The sequence below is a fragment of the Salarias fasciatus genome, chromosome 14 (genome assembly GCF_902148845.1).
Source record: "Salarias fasciatus chromosome 14, fSalaFa1.1, whole genome shotgun sequence".
NCBI classification, from domain to species: domain Eukaryota; kingdom Metazoa; phylum Chordata; class Actinopteri; order Blenniiformes; family Blenniidae; genus Salarias; species Salarias fasciatus.
In genome coordinates this window covers 16,211,799-16,234,333 of record NC_043758.1, presented here as the reverse complement: position 1 = coordinate 16,234,333, position 22,535 = coordinate 16,211,799, and the positions used below count along the sequence as shown (strand labels likewise).

The 22,535-nt window shown below is 43.1% G+C and overlaps 1 protein-coding gene across 1 annotated transcript in view; it reads left to right on the top strand.

The window, feature by feature from the left end:
* Nucleotides 1–365: 365 nt before the first annotated feature.
* The window catches only part of LOC115400778 (trichohyalin-like), a 40,351-nt gene continuing 18,181 nt past the window's right edge, over nt 366–22,535 (top strand). Inside the window, exons 1-3 of the mRNA XM_030108797.1 lie at nt 366–377; nt 856–1,385; nt 21,397–21,474. Of these exons, the coding sequence (XP_029964657.1) occupies nt 366–377; nt 856–1,385; nt 21,397–21,474 (620 nt within the window). The remainder of the gene's footprint in view (nt 378–855; nt 1,386–21,396; nt 21,475–22,535) is intronic.

Genomic DNA, 22,535 nt, shown 5'->3' with positions numbered 1-22,535 from the left:
GGGCTGAGGGTATTTTGGTTAATCTCTGCAAAGACATATCTGTGTATGAATAAAGATTAATGATAATAAACGCTGATTAAAAAGCTAAATCATTGTAGCTTTCTGTTCTGTCAGGCTGCACAATACCAAAATATTGTCTTGCTTCTGAGAAACAATGTTTTCATTTTGAAATTCCCTTTAATACATTACTAGTTACTAGTTTCATGATTTAGACAACTACAGTAACTGTAAAGGACGCATCCTGTTTTAATTCATATTTATTTCCATCAACATTTGTTTATTTGAGTTTGTTTTTTGCAACTGCAATTTTCTTAGCCTGTCATAACAAGGATCTAATGATGCTTTCGCACTGCAGACATTTCGACATGCCACGGCAGGTAACTCATTAGAGACTGACATCTTTCCATTCAGGTGTATAAACCCCAGGGTCTTGACATTAATTACGAGCTCACTTCATTTTTCTTTCTGTAACACTTTATTGAATTTAACCTTTGCTTGATGTTGTTATATTAAGTGGACTTGTTGCTGCAGTGTGTCAAAACGTCAGGTATAAAGAAGGATAATGGGGATGCGGTCGAGATTTGTGTCATCGGACGTGTAAAGTATCCTGTTACACCTGAAGGACGTAGGTCTTTCCATATCTAGAAAACACATTAGTCATCTCACAATCACAAACATTGGAAATTATTTCCATTGCACCAGACGTGTTACAGGACAGCTGGAGAATTTTTGAACATGCTTCTTGAAAGACTTATCCTGCTGTGATGTTGAAAGATTGCTTGAGAAAGTGAGTGAAACACATTTCCACTGCTTAGTTAAAGGTCCAACATCTGTCTGATGTCTGTTTTCCCCCAGATGGAGCGCAGTGAGACCGTGTGTCGTTACTGCGGTGTGAGCTACCTCATTTTCCACGAGTTCCACCAGCTTCACACCAGACTGACCCAGATGGAGGCCGACCTCCAGGAGCTCAGAGAGGCCGCTCAGAGAGAGAAGGCCTTGCGTGAGGTGCTGGAGCAGGACCGGCACAACTGGGAGAGGACTCTTCGCCGTGAGGTGCAGGAACGAGCTGAAACGAGAGAGAGGAACACACGAGAAGAGCTGGAGGAGAGAAGTCAAGGCATGGCAAGAGCTATGAGAGAAGAGCTAGAAGCAAAAATTGAGAGTGCAAGGAGAGAGGTGGAAGAAGAGTTTTATAAAGTCAGCTGTGAGAAAGAGAGGCAACTTAGAGAGGAGCTGGAGGAGTTACGGTCGGAGGAGCTGAGGAAGCAGCGGGACGAGCTGGAGAGAAGGGCCGAGGAGAGAGAGAAAGTTCTGAGTGACGCACTTCAAAAGAGCAATAAAAATTCAGGCGAGCTGAGAAACAACCTCCAACAGCTGGAAGAGAGGTGAGGTTTGTAGGTGTTTGTCTGTGCTTCCTATCCCCGGTGTGAAACGATCGCTAATGCCAGGTTTCATGTGGGCAATTATCCTGTGAGTCATGCTGTTAACACAAACACACACAAACTATCTCTGGGACAAATCAGCTATCCCACTGGCACACGTGTCTCTGTATGTCAAACCCAAAGTTTACTCCTTAATTATATTCTCTACTGTTCTTTTTGTTTACAACTCCGTCATCTTGATCAGCACGCAACATCAAGAAAAACAGAACAGTGAGAGACTCAGCAAGACCCGGAAAAAGTTCAAAAGTTTTTCTTTCACCTCAACTTTTATTTTTATCTTCTCCACTTTTATGCACAAGCATCAAAATCTGTGTGTGTGTGTGTGTGTGTGTGCGTGACTAGCTTCTGCTTCTATCCTATGTTGTAAACAGTTTGCTTTCTTGTAAACTATCCCCAAACTGGTTTCAGTTTTATCGACAAGTGGGAAATACGTTGTTTCATTCCGAGGCTGTGTTATGACAGTATGCCACATTTCTACTGTTTCAGTCTGGATCAGTGTTCAAAGGTGATACATGAGGAGGTGCTGGCTTTTTATAGTAGCAACATATGTGGAGGTGTTAAGTTTAAAAGAAGAAAAAGATATCTCTGTTGGTTTCATAGCTTTGCAAGAATGAACATGCAGTCTTCACTTGAAGCAGATCTATAGGAAACTGCAGCTGTTGGAACCAAAGGCATCGTTTTAAGAAAATGTCAAATTTTCTCTACATCAACTTTGAGAACCATAGGTTTGTGCTGTGTCAGGCTCAGGTACACTCACATACTCAAATTGATACAAACGCATGTTGGTTTTGTTCACTTTAACTTTCAAAAGAAGTTAACATGAATTTAAAGCACTCTTAACCCTGGCAAACACACACGTGGATGTGTCAGAATGACAGATGAATATTTCTCTATATACTTATTGACAAGGACTGATACTAAACTGTCAAACTGGAGGAAGCCTACAGACAGTTGTCTCTGTTCACACCAGTCTTAACAGTTCATCCACCTCCCTCCCACATACTGTACCAGCTGCATGCAACAGGCTCAGGCATGTTTCCTTGGGCCTGAAAGTTGCTTTTCTGGGAAATATACAGTAAGTATACATAGAAGTGAAGTTTTTTTATCCTTGTTATGTCATACGTTCCAGTTCAGGTTCATGATAAAGGCACAGATTATATTTGTACCCTCAAGCTAACATTCTAGTATCGTGTGCTTGTGCAGTTTGTAAGTTGATGTTAAATATATTGTTCAAAATCTTTTTTTTTTTTTTCCATTTAGTGTGCCAATCATTGGAGAACTAATGTCACTGACATTGTTATGTGACACACACACACACACACACACACACACACACACACACACACACACACACACACTCACACTCAAAAACAAACAGGTGGGGAAAATTTCAGTTATGTCACTCACAGCAGCTTTAAAGTGTCGGTAATCAAAAGGGCGTCTGCAAACAAACAGCCATCAAAGACTAAATTGGGTTTCTGGGAAATATCGAGGAAACGTTTGCAGGCCGTGACTCACAGCAGTGCTATGATCCACCCTGAACATCTAAAGACTGTCCTGTTGCAACACAAAACATTGACAAGCTTCTAATACTCTTGTCACACAAACATATGAGACCAACCTGCAGCTTCACACTTTCCCAGTACACACCACAAACAGGTCGCGTTTTAAAGTTTGTTTTGGACAAATAGAGTTGAGTTTTTTAAATTAATTTACACGAGATTTTACACACACACACACACACACACACACACACACACACATAAATCCAATACAAACAGTCAAGTGCACATTCTGTGCACACATGGGCAGATGAAAGGCATGGGCATACGCATAAAATTAAGGTTCCTATTTTTAGTGAGGGCACCCAATACATCGATGGAGATCAAACGGCACATCATGCAGGTAATGTGGGTAGACTGTGTACACAACGTTTGTCTGTCGTGTGATTATTTGAACAGAGTGATCTCTCCTCCCCTAAAACACAAGTTGTTACGCAGGCGAGGACGAATGGATTGAAGATTTTGATGAGACATGTTCTGATCTATGTGTTGCGCAATGCGGTTGATGTCTTGCTGGTGGTGCAGCGGGGCATGCAGTGTCACAAATCAACAGTAAGGAAATGTGACATTGGTGTGACAGAAGGAGCGTTTTGGAGTTACTGGTTCCCATGGTGGCTGCTGCCCACCTTTAACCGGGTGTTAGTGGTTACCGTTACTCAAAACAGTTGAAAAAAGTGTCGTAGAACTTAGACAATGTCTGATTTCCAGATCACAAATTTGTCAAGTTAATAGTTTGTAGATTGTCGAATCTGTTTGAGTGAATGTGTCGTGTATTAAAAGCACAGGCTGAGGAGTCTATTGAAGCAAGCAAACATGTAAACAAAATTAACCTATTTGATTTTCATTTGTGCCAAAAGGGAAGAAAACCTAAATGTGCCCAGTGCTTGAATCTGCTGCTGGTGTTTTTTAAATGCTTGTAGCAAATACTCCATGACACCTCTTGAGGAGCATCTTTTTTATGTTGTTTGCTGCCTTGAATCTGAAATAGTCCCAGATTACTCCCGTAATGTGTTATCTGGGAATAAACTTGTCTCGCTCTGTAGACGGCAGTATTACCGTACTCAAGCTGCTTTCAAGCTTGTTTGTTGTTGGAGGACGGATCCGCATGTAGCTTCAACTATGGAGGATGATTTGTTAGCAACATGGAGAAGAGTTCACTGAACTGATGAAATATTTTGTTACTCATTGATGAAACTCTGTATTTGAGTCGTGCAGCAGCAGGGAAGGTGTGTTGATATTTGTTTCTGAAATTGTAGCCTTTCAAATAGTGATTCTATTAATTTCCCAACTTGGGCAGTGAATCACCATCCTGAAAGTGAAATGGGTACAAACTACAAAGAATAAGTAAATGCCCATTCTAATAACTATGAGGGTCTTCTCTCAGACATATGTTGTGTTTAGTTTTTTTTTCGTCTTTTGCCCTTACTGTCCTATTCCCGACACTGCCTCTGTCAAATAACCACATGAGGATGCCACACATGTCTGGCAATTTGATCATAACATCTCTAAAGGATGCTGGATTTCATCAAGTATTTTAGACCACATCAAGAATTACTAATTAGTATTAATATTTTAATTAATCAACAATATTTTGTTCAAACACAAAATTAATATTGTGATTTCAATTTGCCATTTGTTTTTGTTTGTTTTAATTCACACATTTTGTCTTTTCATTCTGTGATTGTTATCAAAATTCATTTGACAGATCAGCTAATCTGAGTAATGCAAAGCATTAAGAAAACATTGGAGGCAATTCTGTGCTGTTAATATATTTACAAACTCATAATTTAGGTTGTAATTGTATAAATATACAGGACTGTCTCAGAAAATTAGAATATTGTGATAAAGTTCTTCATTTTCTGAAATGCAATTAAAAAAACAAAAATGTCATACATTCTGGATTCATTTCAAATCAACTGAAATATTTCAAGCCTTTTATTATTTTAATATTGCTGATTATGGCTTACAGCTTAAGAAAACTCAAAAATCCTATCTCAAAATATTAGAATATCATGAAAAAGTATACTAGTAGGCTATTTAACTAATCACTTGAATCGTCTAAATAACTCGAAACACCTGCAAGTGTTTCCTGAGCCTTGAAAAACACTCAGCTTGGTTCAGTAAACTAAATCACAAGTATGGGGAAGACTGCTGATCTGACTGCTGTCCAGAGGACCATCATTGACACCCTCCATCAGGAGGGTAAGACACAAAAAGAAATTTCTCAAAGAGCAGGCTGTTCACAGAGTGCAGTTTCAAAGCACATTCACAAAAAGTCTGTTGGAAGGGAGAAATGTGGCAGGAAACGCTGCACAACCAAGAGAGATGACCGCAGGCTTAACAGCATTGTGAAGAAGAGCCGCTTCCAGAATTTGGGGGAGCTTCAAAGACAGTGGACTGAAGCTGGAGTCCAGGTATCAAAAGCCACTGTTCACAGACGTGTCCGGGAAATGGGCGACAATAGCCGTATTCCCATGGTCAAGCCACTTCTGAACTCAAGACAACGGAAAAAGCGTCTGACTTGGGCTATGGAAAAGAAGCACTGGACAGTTGAAGAGTGGTCCAAAGTCCTCTTTTCAGACGAAAGCAAGTTTTGTATTTCATTTGGAAGTCAAGGCGCCAGAGTCTGGAGAAAGGCTGGAGAGGAGCAAAATCCAAGTTGCTTGAAATCCAGTGTGAAGTTCCCACAGTCAGCGATGGTTTGGGGAGCCATGTCAGCTGCTGGTGTTGGTCCACTGTGTCTCATCAAGTCCAGAGTAAATGCAGCTGTGTACCAAGAGATTTTAGAGCACTACATGCTTCCTTCTGCTGAAAAGCTATGATTTCATTTTCCAGCATGATCTGGCACCTGCCCACAGTGCCAAAACCACCAGTAACTGGTGTACTGACCATGGCATTACTGTCCTCGATTGGCCTGCCAATTCCCCTGACCTGAACCCCATTGAGAATTTGTGGGGTATTGTCAAGAAGAAGCTGAAAGACACCAGACCCAACAATGCAAATGAGCTAAAGGCCGCTATTGAAGCATCCTGGGCATCCATAACACCTCAGCAATGCCACAGGCTGATTGCCTCCATGCCACGCCGCATTGATGCAGTAATTCGTGCAAAAGGATTCCCAACCAAGTACTGAGTGCATTAATGGACATTTTCAAATGTTTGACTTTGTTTTGCTGTTATAATTTTGTTTTTTTACTTGGCCTGAGGAAATATTCTAATATTTTGAGATAGGATTTTTGAGTTTTCTTAAGCTGTAAGCCATAATCAGCAATATTAAAATAATAAAAGGCTTGAAATATCTCAGTTGATTTGTAATGAATCCAGAATGTATGACATTTTTGTTTTTTTAATTGCATTTCAGAAAATAAAGAACTTTATCACAATATTCTAATTTTCTGAGACAGTCCTGTATATGTGATATCAATTCTGTAACAAGATAGATTTCATGACTGGCGCATGGTTCTGTAATCTAGATAGTCATGAATCTATTGGTCAGTGTGCAGGTGAGCACTACAGTTATGAGCAGCAAGAATCAGTGAAAACAAACAAACGCCAGTCTTGTTAAGTGATCAATTTAAATTACATTACAAAGGAAGCTTTGCGTGAATATTAAATGTGTATAATTTATGACTTTTTTTTTTTTTAATGATTATTGTAGAGTTTGTCTCTAAATCTGTGTGCGTGCTACAGCTGCTGTCCTCATATGGCAAACTGGGTTTTAGGTTGTCCGTATGTTGTTTTGTGTTCGGTAGACTGGTGAGCCAATCCTGGTGAGCCAATCCACTATCTGGTCTCATGTAAGCTGATTATCTCTCTCTCAGCCTCTTCATTGAGCCAACACATGCAAACAACCACACACACACACACACACACACACACACACACACACACACACACACACACACACACACACAGACAGCTTGTGCACACAGTTGTGCTCTGAAGCCTTGGGGCCAAGTGTGGGTCAAGAGGTCAAAGTTCAGGCAGAGATAATGATGCATGGCACAGTGATGCGTGAGAGACCAATGTTCACTGACAGCAGTGGATTGTTTCTTCCTTTCACTCAGGCTTTTTAAATGCCTGAGTTCATTTGCATTCTGATATAGAATATTTCATTTACATACAAATCGAGTGCTGTAATCCAGATCTCCATTTGTTCGCTATTTACTCACAGTATTGCTTTCAACTTCTTTGTCACTCTCCTCTCCTTTTCTCTGTGTTGACCCCAAACAGCTAAACCAGCAATTTGACAGTACTTCACTGTAATTGCAATCACTCACACTCGAGGTAATAAACAGATTAAAAGGCAAAAAGAGGGAGTTGGAACAGAGGAAGGATGGCATGCGAGTGGGAGTTAATGATGATGAATGGCTTGCTGCACAGCAGGAGAATGACTCTGTTGTGATGTGAGATAGGTTTGTGATTGATGCCCCCCTTTCCTCTGGTCTTCTTTGTGAGCTGTCTTTTTTTTTTTTTTTTTTTTTTTTTAAATTACAACACGTAGAAAAGGTAGATTCTATAGTTCAAGTATTATAACCTTTGTGGATTGTTTTTGATGCCAATGTTTTTATGAACAGGAATTCATTGAGAGACTAACTGCAAACCCAACGTGTCATTGCTTTCTTTGTGTGTATGACGTAACTGTCAGATTCTGTCTGTGTGTGTGTGTGTGTGTGTGTGTGTGTGTGTGTGTGTGTGTGTGGTGTGTGGGTGTGGGTGGGTGGGTGGAGGTAAAACCTGACAGGTAGCTCCAAAACAACACGCCCTATACACAAACCTTACTAAAATTGTCACCTGTAACACAGTGTTCGTGTTTCAGGGTGTTAGTCTGCAACAGGTCAGCTTCGAGGACAGCTGGAGCAGAAAGGTAGCCTGTCTGCAGAATGTAATTAAAGCTCATTTTGAAATGTCACCTGCCTGACAAGTTCAAACATAACTGTGTTCTAAATGCATTTGATCTGCTAACAAGACAACCCAGAGGGAGGAAAAGAGAAAGATACACGTATCACATTCACTTGGTTTTGGATCAATGGAAGTGTGAGTCCTTTTTTTTTTTTTACTGAAAAATCCAAACTCACCTGGTTAGTATTAGCCATGTTTGACTGACAGAATTTTTGCAAAACTCTTGAACAAAATAAGTCCTATTTCATCCCTGTTGACCGCCAGAAGGCAGTGCTGAAAGCACTGAATATTTCCTTCATACATCCACAGTTGGAGTATGTATACCAACAATGTCACTTGTGACCCCTGGATGACCCTAGGAAGGTATTAACTTCCGGTGTCACCACAGGCTCGGCTCCTCGCTTCTTCTTGCGTGCAATTTATATACAGCTGAACATTGTTGAATGAGCCCATACAGCATCATACTGCGTCAGTGGGAGTTTTGCCACCATACTGGTCGCGATAGCGAAATTTGCCCTCCAAAGACTGCAATGGCAGTTTCCCCTCTTTCACCTTTGTCTAAGGTGTGGTGGGGCCACTGTGTCTTCTCGTCTGAGTGAGGGATTAATTCATTAACCTTCCGGCAAATGATAACATTGCTGAATTTCTTATTTTTGTGTTGATTTAGTGTAGGGTGGGCAGCGCCTCACTCTCCCCTGGCTTATTGCTGTGCCGACCACGGTTGTTAGCAACGCAATTGGTGTCTGATAAGCTACTGCGGTGGAGGTGCCGCTCGTGCACCCCTTGCCTGGATTATGGGAGTAATCCTTCCTGCTTAGCAATGTGGTTAGTGTTACCTACCTTTGTTTGCGGCTTGTGTTGTACTTTTTTCCCCACTTGGGCCCCACCGTGTCCATTACTACATGGTGGATGTTAGCTTGCCATTGCTGGTGAAGGCCACTTTGGTGCCTTCCCCCAGCTTATCGTTACTCGGGAGGGCAGGGGAAGAGGGAGCCACCATACAGCCGTTCCCTCTCCTGAGCACAGCCAGTTGGAACGTACAGGCCCTGCAGTTTGTGTCTGCTGTGTAGGCGATGTACACCTCCTTCCCTCAGCTTTTCGAACAGACCTTGTCCTTGAACTGTCGAGTGACGCTGTTGATGTTGGCTTAGCACAGAGGCAGCATTAGCACCCCCCCACTCCCGGCAGGTGGAGTTCCTACAAAGGCTGAAGGAAGAGGGAGCTGCTGTGTGGCCATTCTCTCTCCTGGATGTAGCTTTAGCTAAGTTACGAGCCTATGATTTGGCATCTGCTGTGTAGGCGGCGTGCACCCCCTTCCCTCAGCTTATCGCACTGACTTTGTCTTGACCTACTGAGTGGCACTGTAGTGTCAGCGCAGCCGTGTTCTGCAAAGTTGGCATTTGGACACCGCCTTCCCTCAGCTTATCCCATATAGGAAGTGGCATATAGGGATGGGTGCAATGAACAGCTTTTACTGTTGCGCTGCCTGTAGTGCCTCCCTCCAGGTGGATGATGGCCACGACCACTGCCCATGGTCAGAGGTGTCAAGAAAGTACTTTCCCATGCCATGTTTTCCATGTACCCAGTCAGTTCTCGAAGAGCTGGGCTGATTGTGATCACCTGGGCCCAGAACTGTTTGTTGCAGGTGATTCAAATCAGCCCAGCCCTTTGTTAACTGACTGGGCACAACAACCTTGGCCCTAATCACCTCAGGGAGGGGCTGTCAGACATCTCCTGCATGAACTGCAGCTACATGTCTCATGTGCTGTGAGTTGCTAGGCTGGAGCAGGTATCCTCTGTCACAGAGGCTGAACCTCCTCCCCAGGGTGGCTGCCATCTTGTCAGACTCAAGACTCCCGAGACTCTTGAAGTGGCATGGAGGGACTATTGCAGTGGGCAGGTCCCCCAGGAAGAGGACGAAGACCAAGTGAGGTTGTGACTCAATGCAGGCTGTCATGCATGCAGCCTTGGAATGGCTGCAGCTGGAGGTGCCACAGCCAGTCCAGCCTGGTCCCATGAGTGCCTTCTTCCAGTGCAGGCAGCCTCCCTCTGTATTCGCTGTCGCCCTCTCAGAGGATTTCCTGAGGGATCTGCATGCTTGATGAAAGGATAGTGTGGCTCCCTCCAGAGTTTCAACAGACAGCTGAGTTCTGGCAGCCAAGGTTGAACTGAAAGCTCAAGGTTGAACCGACCATAGCATTGTGTCTTCGTAAGAGTCTCTCTGGTCAGTCGTCAGGTGCCCTTGACCCCAGTGTTGAACTGATGACCTCCTCACGAGGGCCTGGGTGTTTTTCACCTTGACCCAGGGGTACAGGCTGCAGTTCCAACACCAGCCCCCCCCCCCATCTCTTGCCGGTTCGTGGCGACCATCATCGGCGACCCGGCAAAAGCCTTGGCACTGAATAAGGAGCTTCGAGAGTAGTGCCCCCACCCAGAGGTGGTACATGTAATTTTTGGTAGGGCAAGGGTCAGTCTCTTCACTTTAGTAGAGCCAAGCCACTGTCCACTTTTGTTCCTCCTGAGGGAACCCACCAGCCCTGTGGTACAGGACACGCTGGCATAACCCCTGGCCGGAGGGCCTTTTTTTTTATGTCTTTCCAATACTCCCTCTGATTCCGTCGACACTGCTGAGAGTCATTCAGGAGGGCCACATGTTGCTGCTTGTGGCCCCCTTTTGGCCAACTTGGACATGGTTTCCCCTGCTGCGCAGACTCACCTGCAGCAAACTGTGGCACATCCTCAACAGGAGGGATCTGTTGTCCCAGCACGGAGGTCGGGCTTGGCGCCCCGATTCTCACCACCTGTGCTTATGTGTCTGGCTGCTGAGGGGCCTAAATCACAGCTGAGCAGCTGTACGGAGCCCGTCAAGCAGACCATCTCGAATGCCAGAACTCTGGAGTGATGCAACATCCAAAGGGAGGACCCTGTGCTGTGCCCAGGCCCCATAGTCATGGATTTTTTGAGTCTCTTCTGGATAGGGTCGATTTCCATCCACCTTGAGGGTGTATGTGGCAGCAATGTCGGTCCAGCATGCGGAAGTTGCAGGCGGCACGGTTGGGATTACATCCTGGTGTTGACCTTTTAAAAGCAGCAGCGGAGCTGCAGTGGGTGTCACGAAAGACTGCTTTTCTGCTGGCCATTACCTTGGCGAAACGAGTGGGTAAGTTACACGGTCTGTCGGTAAAATCCATCATGCCTGAGGTGGCATCCAGACAGTGTGGGCATCACTCTGTGGCCGGGTCTTGCTTTTTTCTCAAACGTTCTGTCGGATTTCCCTTCCAGCCAGCCTGTATGATTTGCTCGATATGACCCTCCATCGAGCAGTCCTGGGGGCAGAGCAGAGCTCTTGTTCCCAGTCAGAGCTCTACGATGCGCCATAGATGCTACCGCAGGGGTGCATTTGTCTGAACAGCTGTTTGCAGCGGGCTGCCCTTTGCCACCGGTCATATGCTGTCACCACATTCAGTGCTTTCAGCTCTACCTTCTGGCGGTCAGTAGGGATGAAATAGTATGAAAGTGAAAGTTATGGATATAACTATTGTTCTCAGAATCCCGTATGACCACCAGAGTGCTCTGTCAGTCAGAATCCCTATGGTCATGCAACAAGATCCTGTTGAAGCCATGCCTTTGGTGACAACTTAATACCTTCCTCAGGTCACCCAGGAATCACAGGTGACATTTTTGGCATGCATACCGGTACTGCGCATGCGCAAAGAAAATATTTGGTGCTTTCAGCAGTGCTTTCAGCACTGCCTTTAGGCAGACAGTAGGGATTCATAGAACCGTAGTTACACCCGAAACTTCCTTTTCATGCTCCGTGAGGTAGAAGCTCTCAGTTAAATATGTGTGCATATCATAAAAATATGCATGGCTTATGAGCTCCATAGCTGGAGCCCCAGTATTAGTAGCAATTAGTTCACAAAGGCATATGTACTTATTTGACAGGATTCATGCATGAGGTAGTTTGAGAGCACCTTGGAATAATTTAATGAAAATTTTATTCATACAGTAAAACATCTTAATAACAAATATGAATGAGTACAAGAATCTGGAGTTAATAATGACAAGAATGAGATCAACAGAACTTTGGAAGCAATAAACGTAGCAAAAAAAATTTAATGTCGTGAATGACTTCAACCTATAAATTGATTAATTGTTTTTCCAAATATTTTTTGTTCATACAGCCAAAATTAAAAAAAAGAAAAGAAAAGAAAAAACATCAAAAGCTGTACAGAATGTGTTAATTTCTAGAGATGTCATCAAAGATGAAGAAAAACACTACCAATTCAAAGTTCTGCTAACCGAAAAGAGTGAGAACATCGAATTCAGCAGCTGAATTAAGCAGCAATGTCTCAACATGAAGAAATAATGAGCCCTGTAAATGAATTGTTGCTTGTCGTTTTCATTGAAATTAGGTTTGCATCTCAACTGTTATTAAAAGGCATTATGTCTATTTATAGAGGTCAAAATAGAAAGTCCTCACTCCCTTGCTCATCGACATCATTTGTTTTATTTGTGTGCGAGTCAGTGCTTAATTGTCATGCAGCCGCCTAACATTGCAGACCTTTCGGATTGCAGTCTTCTTCCAGTAAACAGTGTTTAAGCAGACTGCAGTTTTAAAACAGTGCAGTGGGAAATAGGACAGATGCTTTCATGTGAAATATATGTGGTGTGTCATTGCTTTTATCTGGAAAATAATCCAAGCTAGCATGTAGCCTGAGTCAGTTAAAAAAGCGCATTTGTCCATTGCATTATTACATAATCACATCCACCTTGTGGACTTGGATAATAGCATCTATGGGACAGTAGGTACTCCCACTATTATTACTTGTTAGCTTTGTTTATGCCAGTTTGACACCATTTACCTGGATGGACTTTAACCCCTCTTTTTCTGAGAAGATAACGCAGCTCAACAGTACAATGACCTTGGAATATCTGTTCCCATTTAAATTAAATTAAATTAATAAAAAATTAAAACATCATTAAGCAACATTAAGCTTTTTCTGCAGTCACAAAAGATTTTGATCAGAAGCTTCAAATGACCTTTCTTGCAAACAATATATTCTGGGAGGATGTTTAAAATGCATACATTTTCACTTTGCAAAATGTCCCCCTTTTTAATTATTTTCCCTTTTCTTAATTTAAGCTTAAATCAAAGCTTTAAACAAAATTTTAGCTTACTCTATAGAGGAAATACTACATTCAGAATTTGTGGTCAATCATTATTTGTATGGATTTGCATTATTAAGCTGCAGGCTCAGGCAGTGATGTTTAGTGTTTAACTCAGACATGAAAGTGTTTAGCATTTTGTGCCTGAACAAAGATGGGATGCGAACCATGGTGGAAAACAAAAATGATCAAGAAGAAAAGAGCTCCTCTATGAATTTAAAGCTGACAGATATGGACGGACAAAGCTGCTCTAACTGGAGACAGATTGCAACATATCAAGTAGCTTGTGCGCATGCTTGTGGCATTGAAAGAAGTGTCTGGGAATTCAGTCCGCCCTGTTTGTTTCCCCTTGGCTGGCCGATCTCCTTCTTGATCCACACAGCGTGTCCTGGTGTGAGTCTGTGTGTGTGTCTGTACCTGACTGTGCGTCTGCGTCTGTTCTGCATTTTGCCTCTGTGTGAGTGCACATGCCTGCACACACTTGTGTACACCTGCAATGGATAGGATAATCACTCTTGCCCACACTGAGAAAAATTAGTGTTGGCAGTGATGAAGACTGAATCATAAAAATGTGTGGGGGCGCACACACACACACACACACACACACACACACACACACACACACACACACACACACACAGAACAGAGACCCCTTGCATGTACTAAGTTGTGCATTGTTTCTGTGGTAGCTAGTGGAAACCAGAAATTCAAATAAAACCACATGAGTACATAACTAATTTGCCGCAGAGTACTTCCCCAATACAAATGGATGACTTTCTATTTGTCATCCATCATTTGTTTCTCCTTCATCCACCCCCCCACCCAACCCCACCTGCAAGTCCTCTTATCAGTGATAAAATCCAGCCCCAGGTTTGTGTGTGTGTGTGTGTGTGTGTGTGTGTGTGTGTGTGTGTGTGTGTGTGTGTGTGTGTGTGTGTGTGTGTGTGTGTGTGCGTGTGTGTGTGTGCCTTCACAGCTATCATGTGAGGTATTAGCACAGATCTAACTTTGAGTTCACATTACCACATCAAACAGACACTCATTTATCTCTCTCTCTCTCTCTCTCTTTCTCTCTCTCTCTCTCTCTCTCTCTCTCTCTCACACACACACACTCACACACAGAGACACAGACACACACACACACACACACACACACACACTGCTTTGTCTTTGTTTTAGTTGCGGTTGAAGGGGAAGTCACCTTGGTAAGAGACTGAGCTTGGCTCCAATGGAGGCTCAGATTTTATGGTGCCGCTCATGACAACAAGGCAAACAAGAACAGCGATATCAGTGTGTGTGTCAACATTGAGCTTTCTCTCACACACAGACACACTATATGACAAAGTTGATGTGGTAATCTGGTAATCAACAGCAACATGTTGCAGCAGTAGCATAGCAACCCACACATACAAATGAAACACAGAGAAAAACGTTGCTCCTCAGAATTTTAATTATAATTGACAAGCGGGAGGATATTCACTGATCCTTTGATTTAATTCAGTGTGCACTGTTTTGGCTTTGTTGCGTATAACAGCTCTCGTGTGTGCACGCGCTTCTTCTTTTGATGATTGCGATCATTGTTATGGCATCTCTAACATGGTTACCAGACAACTTGAAAACAAAATATATACAGCTGTGTTTCACAGACTCACAGACGGGTAGACAGATTGTTTTTTTTATCTGAAAGATTAGGGTTAATTGATGAGGAATGGGCAGCTCTAATTTCAATCCCTGCAGTTTTCACTGGAAGACTTAACTGGCTGCTGACAAGCCCAGAATGTTCTTTCAGCTTTTTTACTTTAGAAACCATACATGCACCATGCTTGACTTCAGCATTTTTATAGCCTCTCTCCTTGGGTCTAGGCATGTTACATTCTGTTTGTGCTCCTTTTCACTCAAAGTAAGATGGCTTTCGTCTTTGAATGTCCTGCCATGCTGTTGATCAAAACACTCTTTCAACTCACACACACACACACACGCGCACACATGGGGGGGGGGGGGGGGGGGGGGGGGGGTGCACAGATGACACTTTGATATCGGGAGGCTTTTATGTCACTTCCAATAATGGAAGAAAATATCAGCACATGCACACACATCGAATGTGCAGCTACACTTAGACCAACATGCACACATAAGGTATATGCTAATGTCATATAACCCCATGACCCTGGACAGGATTAGCGTTATAGAAGATGGACTTCATCATCAGGGACATACTTTCAGAGTTAGCTCAATGCTGCTCATTAGTTTGGCTGCTCAGCCAACGTTGCCTCAGAACCTCTTTGTGGCCAGAGTCCTCTGCTCGCCTTCGCCACCATACCCTCACTATGCACTTGCATCTGCTGTCTCTGGCCTATCGACTGAACCGCTGTTTGGAATTTGAGACCTTTTAATCCTTAAAACACATCATCAAACATACGTCTTCATTAGCTGTGATTTTTCTGTATATATTCTGTATACTTCAGTTTGTCTCTTGTGGTCATACATGGAATTACACCTTGTGTTTGGCTGCTTGTTGTGATGGAATCATTGATTCACTTCTCCTTTTTAAAAACACTGCAGCTTTTGTGGTTGAGCTTCTAGAGAAATAACAATGTCTAACAAATCTGACGTTGCTGTAAGCAACAATCTCATAAAACATTGTGTACAATGGAACATCAAAAAAGGCAGTAAAGCAGAGACTGCCCTTTAAGCCATATTGAGCCATATTTATTTTCTTTTTCGCCCAGTCGCCCACTTTAATCCTTCCACCAAGCTTGGTTAAACAAACGTAACGACACTGAACTTTTTGTACATAGTGTGAATATAGGCCTCCTGGAAGGGGATGGTGAGTTTAATTCTGTGATGTTGACCTTCAGCCGAAACCTCCAACAACATGAAGGAGCGTTAAACTTGCAAAGTCTCTGACAGATGCACAGCCAAGAAAACAGAGAACGTTTCACATGGTAGGTCACGATAGCACTGAGGCTCAGATTGTTGCCTACTGTTCGTGGGTGTGTGTGTGTGTGTGTGTGTGTGTGTGTGTGTGTGTGTGTGTGTGTGTGTGTGTGTGTGTGTGTGTGACACATGTCCTGATGAGGCAGTTGATTTGGGCTACTGGTAGGGGGTACACTAATCTGGCACGCACTCACTGGCACAGCACTACCTAGTTATTCCTCTGACAGCCATGGCCCTGGGAACACGGACTTGAGCTCACACGCACAAGCTCACACAAATTTGTATACAAAATAGACAGACAAAATTCACACACATGCACGGGAGAGGGGTGTGTGCATTTTTCATGCAAGCACCCATCTCGAGGCGGTGTTTTGTTTTTTTTCTGTTCTCGCTTTGGGACTGGTGGAGACAGATGGGAGAACAGTGGGAGTCTGGGCTGCCATCACTTGAAAGGCAAAGGCATGTACACACAAATACGCACACTGTGTGCGTAAACAAATACACACACGCACGCACGCATGCACATACACACAGATACACACACACTCAGGATAACAGACTTGATCAGAAAGTTGCATTCATACAGACAGCCTAAAACGCTCATGGAAAAGTCCAACTCACACAATCTCTCACACACAAGGACACACACATCAGCTAAGCCATAGTCACACGAATGCTTATTTACTCTTGAGCACACAAACACACACACACACATACACAGGATTACTAGAGACACGCACACATGCTGAATGTATTTTCACCTCACATTGCTCTCAACATCCCAACAGTTCAGTTCAGTGTTCTGTTGAGGGCATCACATGCATAGTTACTCTCTCTGGTGGCAGATTTCTGTTGATTAAATCAGAACAGAATCAATCACTCAAAAAGTAAGATAGAAAAACAGACGTGAAAAATATTTAAATAAAAAAACGCAACCATGTAATTGCTGTATAATCAAAAAATGGTGTCAAATTGAATTTAATTCAGTAAAGCCATCGAGTTCTTATGTTTTAAAAATCAAAATAATTCTGCAAATTCAGGATTTCAGGGACAATATGAAGCAAACAAAAGTTAATGCTGAAAAGTCTTCGTAAAGAATTTGTTGGATTTCTTTTTCCATTAAGTCAATAACCTGATATGACCCGAATCGCCAAATCTAGCAGCTTAACATAAATGGACCTTGTGAACTGAGATCCTCTTTGCCATTAAACTATTCGCAGTCGGCGATCTGCATGTGCCGGGTGATTCCCAGGGGAGGACAAGTGGATGAGAGCAAGTGAAATGCTTGGTATCTATGATCTTAGATTATCTCTGTCCTGACATATCTGATGTCCTAGCAACTCTGCTGTGGGATACAGTCAGGTCGGCACCAATCCAAGCCAGCCCTGGCCAACTCGGCCCCGCCTCCGGGATACAGTCAAGTCGGCATCAAGCCAAGTCGGCCTCGCGGGGGGGCTCTCAAGTGGCCGAGTTGGTCGGTGCCGACTTGACTGTAAGCTGCTTACCAACTCGGCCAAAAGCCTCTTTTTATAAAACACGATGCCGGCTGCGGCGCGACGATTTGCACAGTTTTTTTTGTGCCGGCTGCACCACTTCTCCTCACATAGCAGGCAGGGGACTGGAGGACAAACTGTGTGATTATGGTGAATGACAGGTTAGAGGTGGATCATGTACCTGGAGCTTCATGTTTGACGTCTTGTTTGAATCGAGTAGCTTAGCTACGAGCGCGCAGCGTGAGGGGCTGTCTGGTCATGTGACCACATCACATGACCAGGCGGCGTTTGATCAAACCAGTCACCTGGTCACATGATCTGGTCACATGACCAGACAGCCGCTCGCGCTGCGCGCTGGTTGCTAAGCTACTCGTTTCAAACAGAAAGTCAAACATGAAGCTCCAGGTACATTCTCCACCTCTAACCTGTCATTCACCATAATCACACAGTTTGTCCTCCAGTCCCCCGCCTGCTACGTGAGGAGCAGAGGTGTCAAGAAAGTACTTTCCCATGCCATGTTTTCCATGTACCCAGTCAGTTCTCGAAGAGCTGGGCTGATTGTGATCACCTGGGCCCAGAACTGTTTGTTGCAGGTGATTCAAATCAGCCCAGCCCTTTGTTAAGTGACTGGGCACAACAAAAACATGGCATGGGAAAGTACTTTCTTGACACCTCTGGTGAGGAGAAGTGGCGCAGCCGGCACGAAAAAAACTGTAAATCGTCGCGCCGCAGCCGGCATCGTGATTTAAAAATAAAAGAGGCTTTTGGCCGAGTTGGTAAGCAGCTTACAGTCAAGTCGGCACCGACCAACTCGGCCACTTGAGAGCCCCCCCGCGAGGCCGACTTGGCTTTGATGCCGACTTGACTGTATCCCGGGGGCGGGGCCGAGTTGTCCAGGGCCGACTTGGATTGGTGCCGACCTGACTGTAATCCACAGCAGAGGGATTACAGTCAGGTCGGCAACATTCAACCATTGTATTGTCTTCTGTTTTTGAAATCATTGAAGCATCAGGTAGAATTATAGATTACCCTGTACAGTAAACAAACATGTGGTAGTTGAAATAACAATTTACATTTGATCCTTTTTCAGTATGAAGGTTTTGCTTGTTGAATTATTTATGTGTCGTAGTGGTTGTATATGTTCTTGGGGGTGTAAAGTAAGATGTTTTACCGTAAGACGGAAAACATCCCTCAGTTATGCTGTTTTAGCCAAATAGTCTTGGACACAGTTTCACTTGTAGTACTTTCCACACAACAGTGTAGTGTGAGGGGTTTGAGTCCGAGCGTAGGGCTATATTTCCTGTAGGTGTGAATCTGTGTTTCCCCTGTGATGGATCGGCACCCTGTGATGAGCTGGGAGCAGTTCCAGCACCCCACAACCTTGAGTTGGCTGAAACAGTATAGAAGATGGATGGAAGGATGTTTTGGACTTTAGAACAAACAAAACCAATGAGAGCGCCATCTCTCACTCTGGGAATGCCACTGCCCCGCTTTGAGGATGCACACAAAGATTTGGCTGCAGAGCCGTAGTTAATTATGAAACTCAAAGAAAACAATTTCACAACCTGCTGCAAGCAACAAGCACAGCTCCATGCCTTGCTGACAACTGATGTTTAACAATTAGGAGTAAGTGAGTTGTGAGCCACTATTCCTGGAACAGAAATCACTGACTTGAGACTGAGCGTTTTACCGGCTCATGTTAAATTAATATTCCTTGTGCCATTAATTCTCCTAAATGCATCTCATTTTAAAATCAACACACTTTTGAAGAAACTTATCTTTTCCATTGCAGCAGCACATTGCAGCACCCTGAATTTTCATTATAATGTTAATTTCACCGAAGTTTAGTTTTATTGTCTGTTATTTGTTTGTTTGGTTTTTTTTAAGATCATTGTGACTTTGATATTTTACAGTCTTTTTTCTTGCAGAGTGTGATAATGAGGTTATCCAAATAAAGAGATGAGATTTGTTTGCCAGCTGGCTTTCATGTCGCCCCTCCCAAAGTTCAATGCTGTGTGCAAATATATCAATAACACACCTGTCTGAACATGGCCACACCTGCAGACGAGCAACGATCAGTGCAGTGAGAAAACTCTAAAGATAACATTTTATGTTGCAGTAACTGTATGTGCTGCTGAATGTAGTACACAGAAAACAGCTGTGAATTGGTGCCAAATGTACTAACTTCATTGAGGTTGTGTGAGTTTCCAGTTAAAATGAATCTTGCGTTCATCATTTCATCATACAACTACCAGTGGCCTTCAGTAGATCGATGTAAGACATCATCGCAGTGAATATTTTTGGCGCCTGCGAAAGGAACGGCAGGTTCTCTTTCTGTCTGATAACTGTTCAGATTACACAGTGACACAAATACACCATCCTCAGGATGTACCTGTTAATGAGACATTGCCTTTAACCTCTTTGTGCCTGCAAGCTATTACAGCGATGAAATAAGTTTATGCAGGCATCACTGCTTTAGACTCGAGTGGTAATGGTGTCAACAGACAGGAATGCAACACGTGCAAAGTTTATATCATTTTTTTTTCATTTCTATGTTTATTTTAAGGAATTCTGAAAATGATTACCAGAAATTTAGATTTTAATTGCTAAATATATATTAATATTATGACCTAAAAACTGAAGATAAGTAATAATTGTGATTCATCAGATGTTCATTTATTTCCTTTGTGCTTGTACATGAGGGGTGTGCTCATGTTTTCCAGGTTCTGATTTGCTTTCAGATCTTATAACAGACAATGAAAAATTTGCTCTACAACCCCATGATGGATTTTCTTGTGGTAAGCAGTAATTCTTTCCATTATGAGACAAAACCTGGCAATAATATTATCTTCAAGTTATTAGGTTAACACATGAGTCGTTATTGGATCGATAGAGCCTCCATAGAAACCTAAGCGAGACGCATCCCTGTTGTTGAGCCGTGTTTTGTTTACAGGACTCTTTTCTCTCCAGTCTATTAAACACAACTTTGTCACTGGCAGCAGGATTTTTGCGATCGTCCACAAAATGGGACAAGTTTGCATGATTACTTTCATAGAACAACTTCAATGCAATATTTGATTTTAAATTTACCCCAAACAATAGAAGAGGAAATCATGGAAGTTTATATATATTTTTTTTGTTTTTGTTTTTTTTAATCCTTTTTATTTCAGGAACAATCCAGTTGCCACATGGTTTCCTTGTCCTTTGTCCTCTGTCCTCTGTGCCATTACCAGAGTCGCTTTCACTCTATGTGCCTGATGATGTGTTTCCTGTGCAGAAAAGTCTTATTTTCTGCTGTGTATCCACTCTGGTCATATCTTTTCAAAAAGGGTGTAAGAGCACCTGGCTCCTAAAAAGAGCTGAAGACTACTTTCTTTTCTTTCCATCCAAAGCAAGCAGAATAAGCCCCAGTACCACACTCTGCACTCAGTTTATGCCACTGAAAATGCTTCAACTGGTTTGGACACACACACAAAGAGCCCCCAGGCTTTATTTTACATGCGTGCTTTCTGTTACTGTCCTATTATTAAGATGTTTGGGAGTATTTTTAAGCTTTTTTCTGTTATTTTTTTTTAACCCCCTTCTTAAAATTTCAGTATTTTCTCATTTTCTGTGCTTTGGCTGTCCTTTCCGAAATAAGACGTGATGAGCTGGAAGGAAGGAGAGCTGAACTTATGTATCAATTACCTCAGAGAAACATTTCAATATTCATGTCATTCCATTCCATTACAGCTGTCCTTTCTATTTCATTAAATTTGCATCATCTCTAAGCTCATTTCACCCCTTGGTAGTTTGGTGGCATTGCATTCAGATGTGACTCTCTAATGACTTGTCATTGCTCTCCACTCGTCACTTTAATTCACCCACCGATCTCCTCTTCTCTCATTGATAGATTGACAGTTGCAGCTGCCACGGATAAGGAGGCAGAGCAGACACTTGCAAAAGAGAAGCAGCGATGTGAAGTTCTCAGGTAAGGAAGCAATAGCAGACAAAAAAAAAAGTTGGACACTTTGTCAATACACTAAAAAACTGTCTGTTCCATCTCCATCCTGCCAAAGCAGAGCACACAAACCAATGCGGGAAAGAAAAGATGTAAGAAACAGAGCATTGGTCTGAGTCACTCCACTTGGCTTTCCAGTTCTTGACCAGATGAACAGCGGGGAGGCCTCAGCAGATTGGAAACAACTGTGTGAGACGATAGAGACAAGACAGCAAAATAACAAAGACAACAAAGAGTGGAAAAAGACAGCTGATAAAGTTGATTCAGCTGACCCTCTCCGTAATTCCTGGAAATAGAAAAAGAGCTTGAAGAAGTCATAAACATTTAATGATTGCAGAGGAGAGCGGCGGGGGCAAGGTGGCGTGAAGAGAGCAGGAGGGCGGACGTGAGATGTCATTGGGGGGAGAAGTGCTTCTCAATCAGGCTTCTGACATTCGACACTACTAAATGAGTAAACCATGAGTCGAGCAAACGCATGCGATCTATTCCTTGTCGTCTCCGTTTTTCACTATCTCAGCCTTATCACCAATGACAGATCTGGCTCATATCTGTTCCTCCATTTGGTGCTGTCAGCCTTATGATTTATGTCATCTGACATTATAAAACTGGCTCTCGTGACAAGCAGTACCCATACTCTCCTCCACCCTGCACGCACGCAGACACTCTCTCAGGCTCGGCAAGCGGGCTCACGGTCTGCCCTCTCATCCCGTCTCGTCTCGTCTGAGACTCCGTTCATTTTTGATCACCTGAAGCCACAAACCCTGAATAAGAAAAACAACCTCTAAACCCAGCACGGCTCTCCAAACCGGTCACATTATTTTTGCACGCGAGACCAGACTCTGTGTGTGTGTGTGTGTGTGTGTGTGTGTGTGTGTGTGTGTGTGTGTGTGTTTGTGTGAGTCCTCCTGCTTGGGATGTGTCCATGTGTGTCACGTATGTGTGTGTTCCCTCTTCTGTGTGTGCGCAGGAAAACAGGAAAGTGTTCGGTGTGCTCTCACCCACATGTTCCTTCAAAAGTGATCTCGAAATAA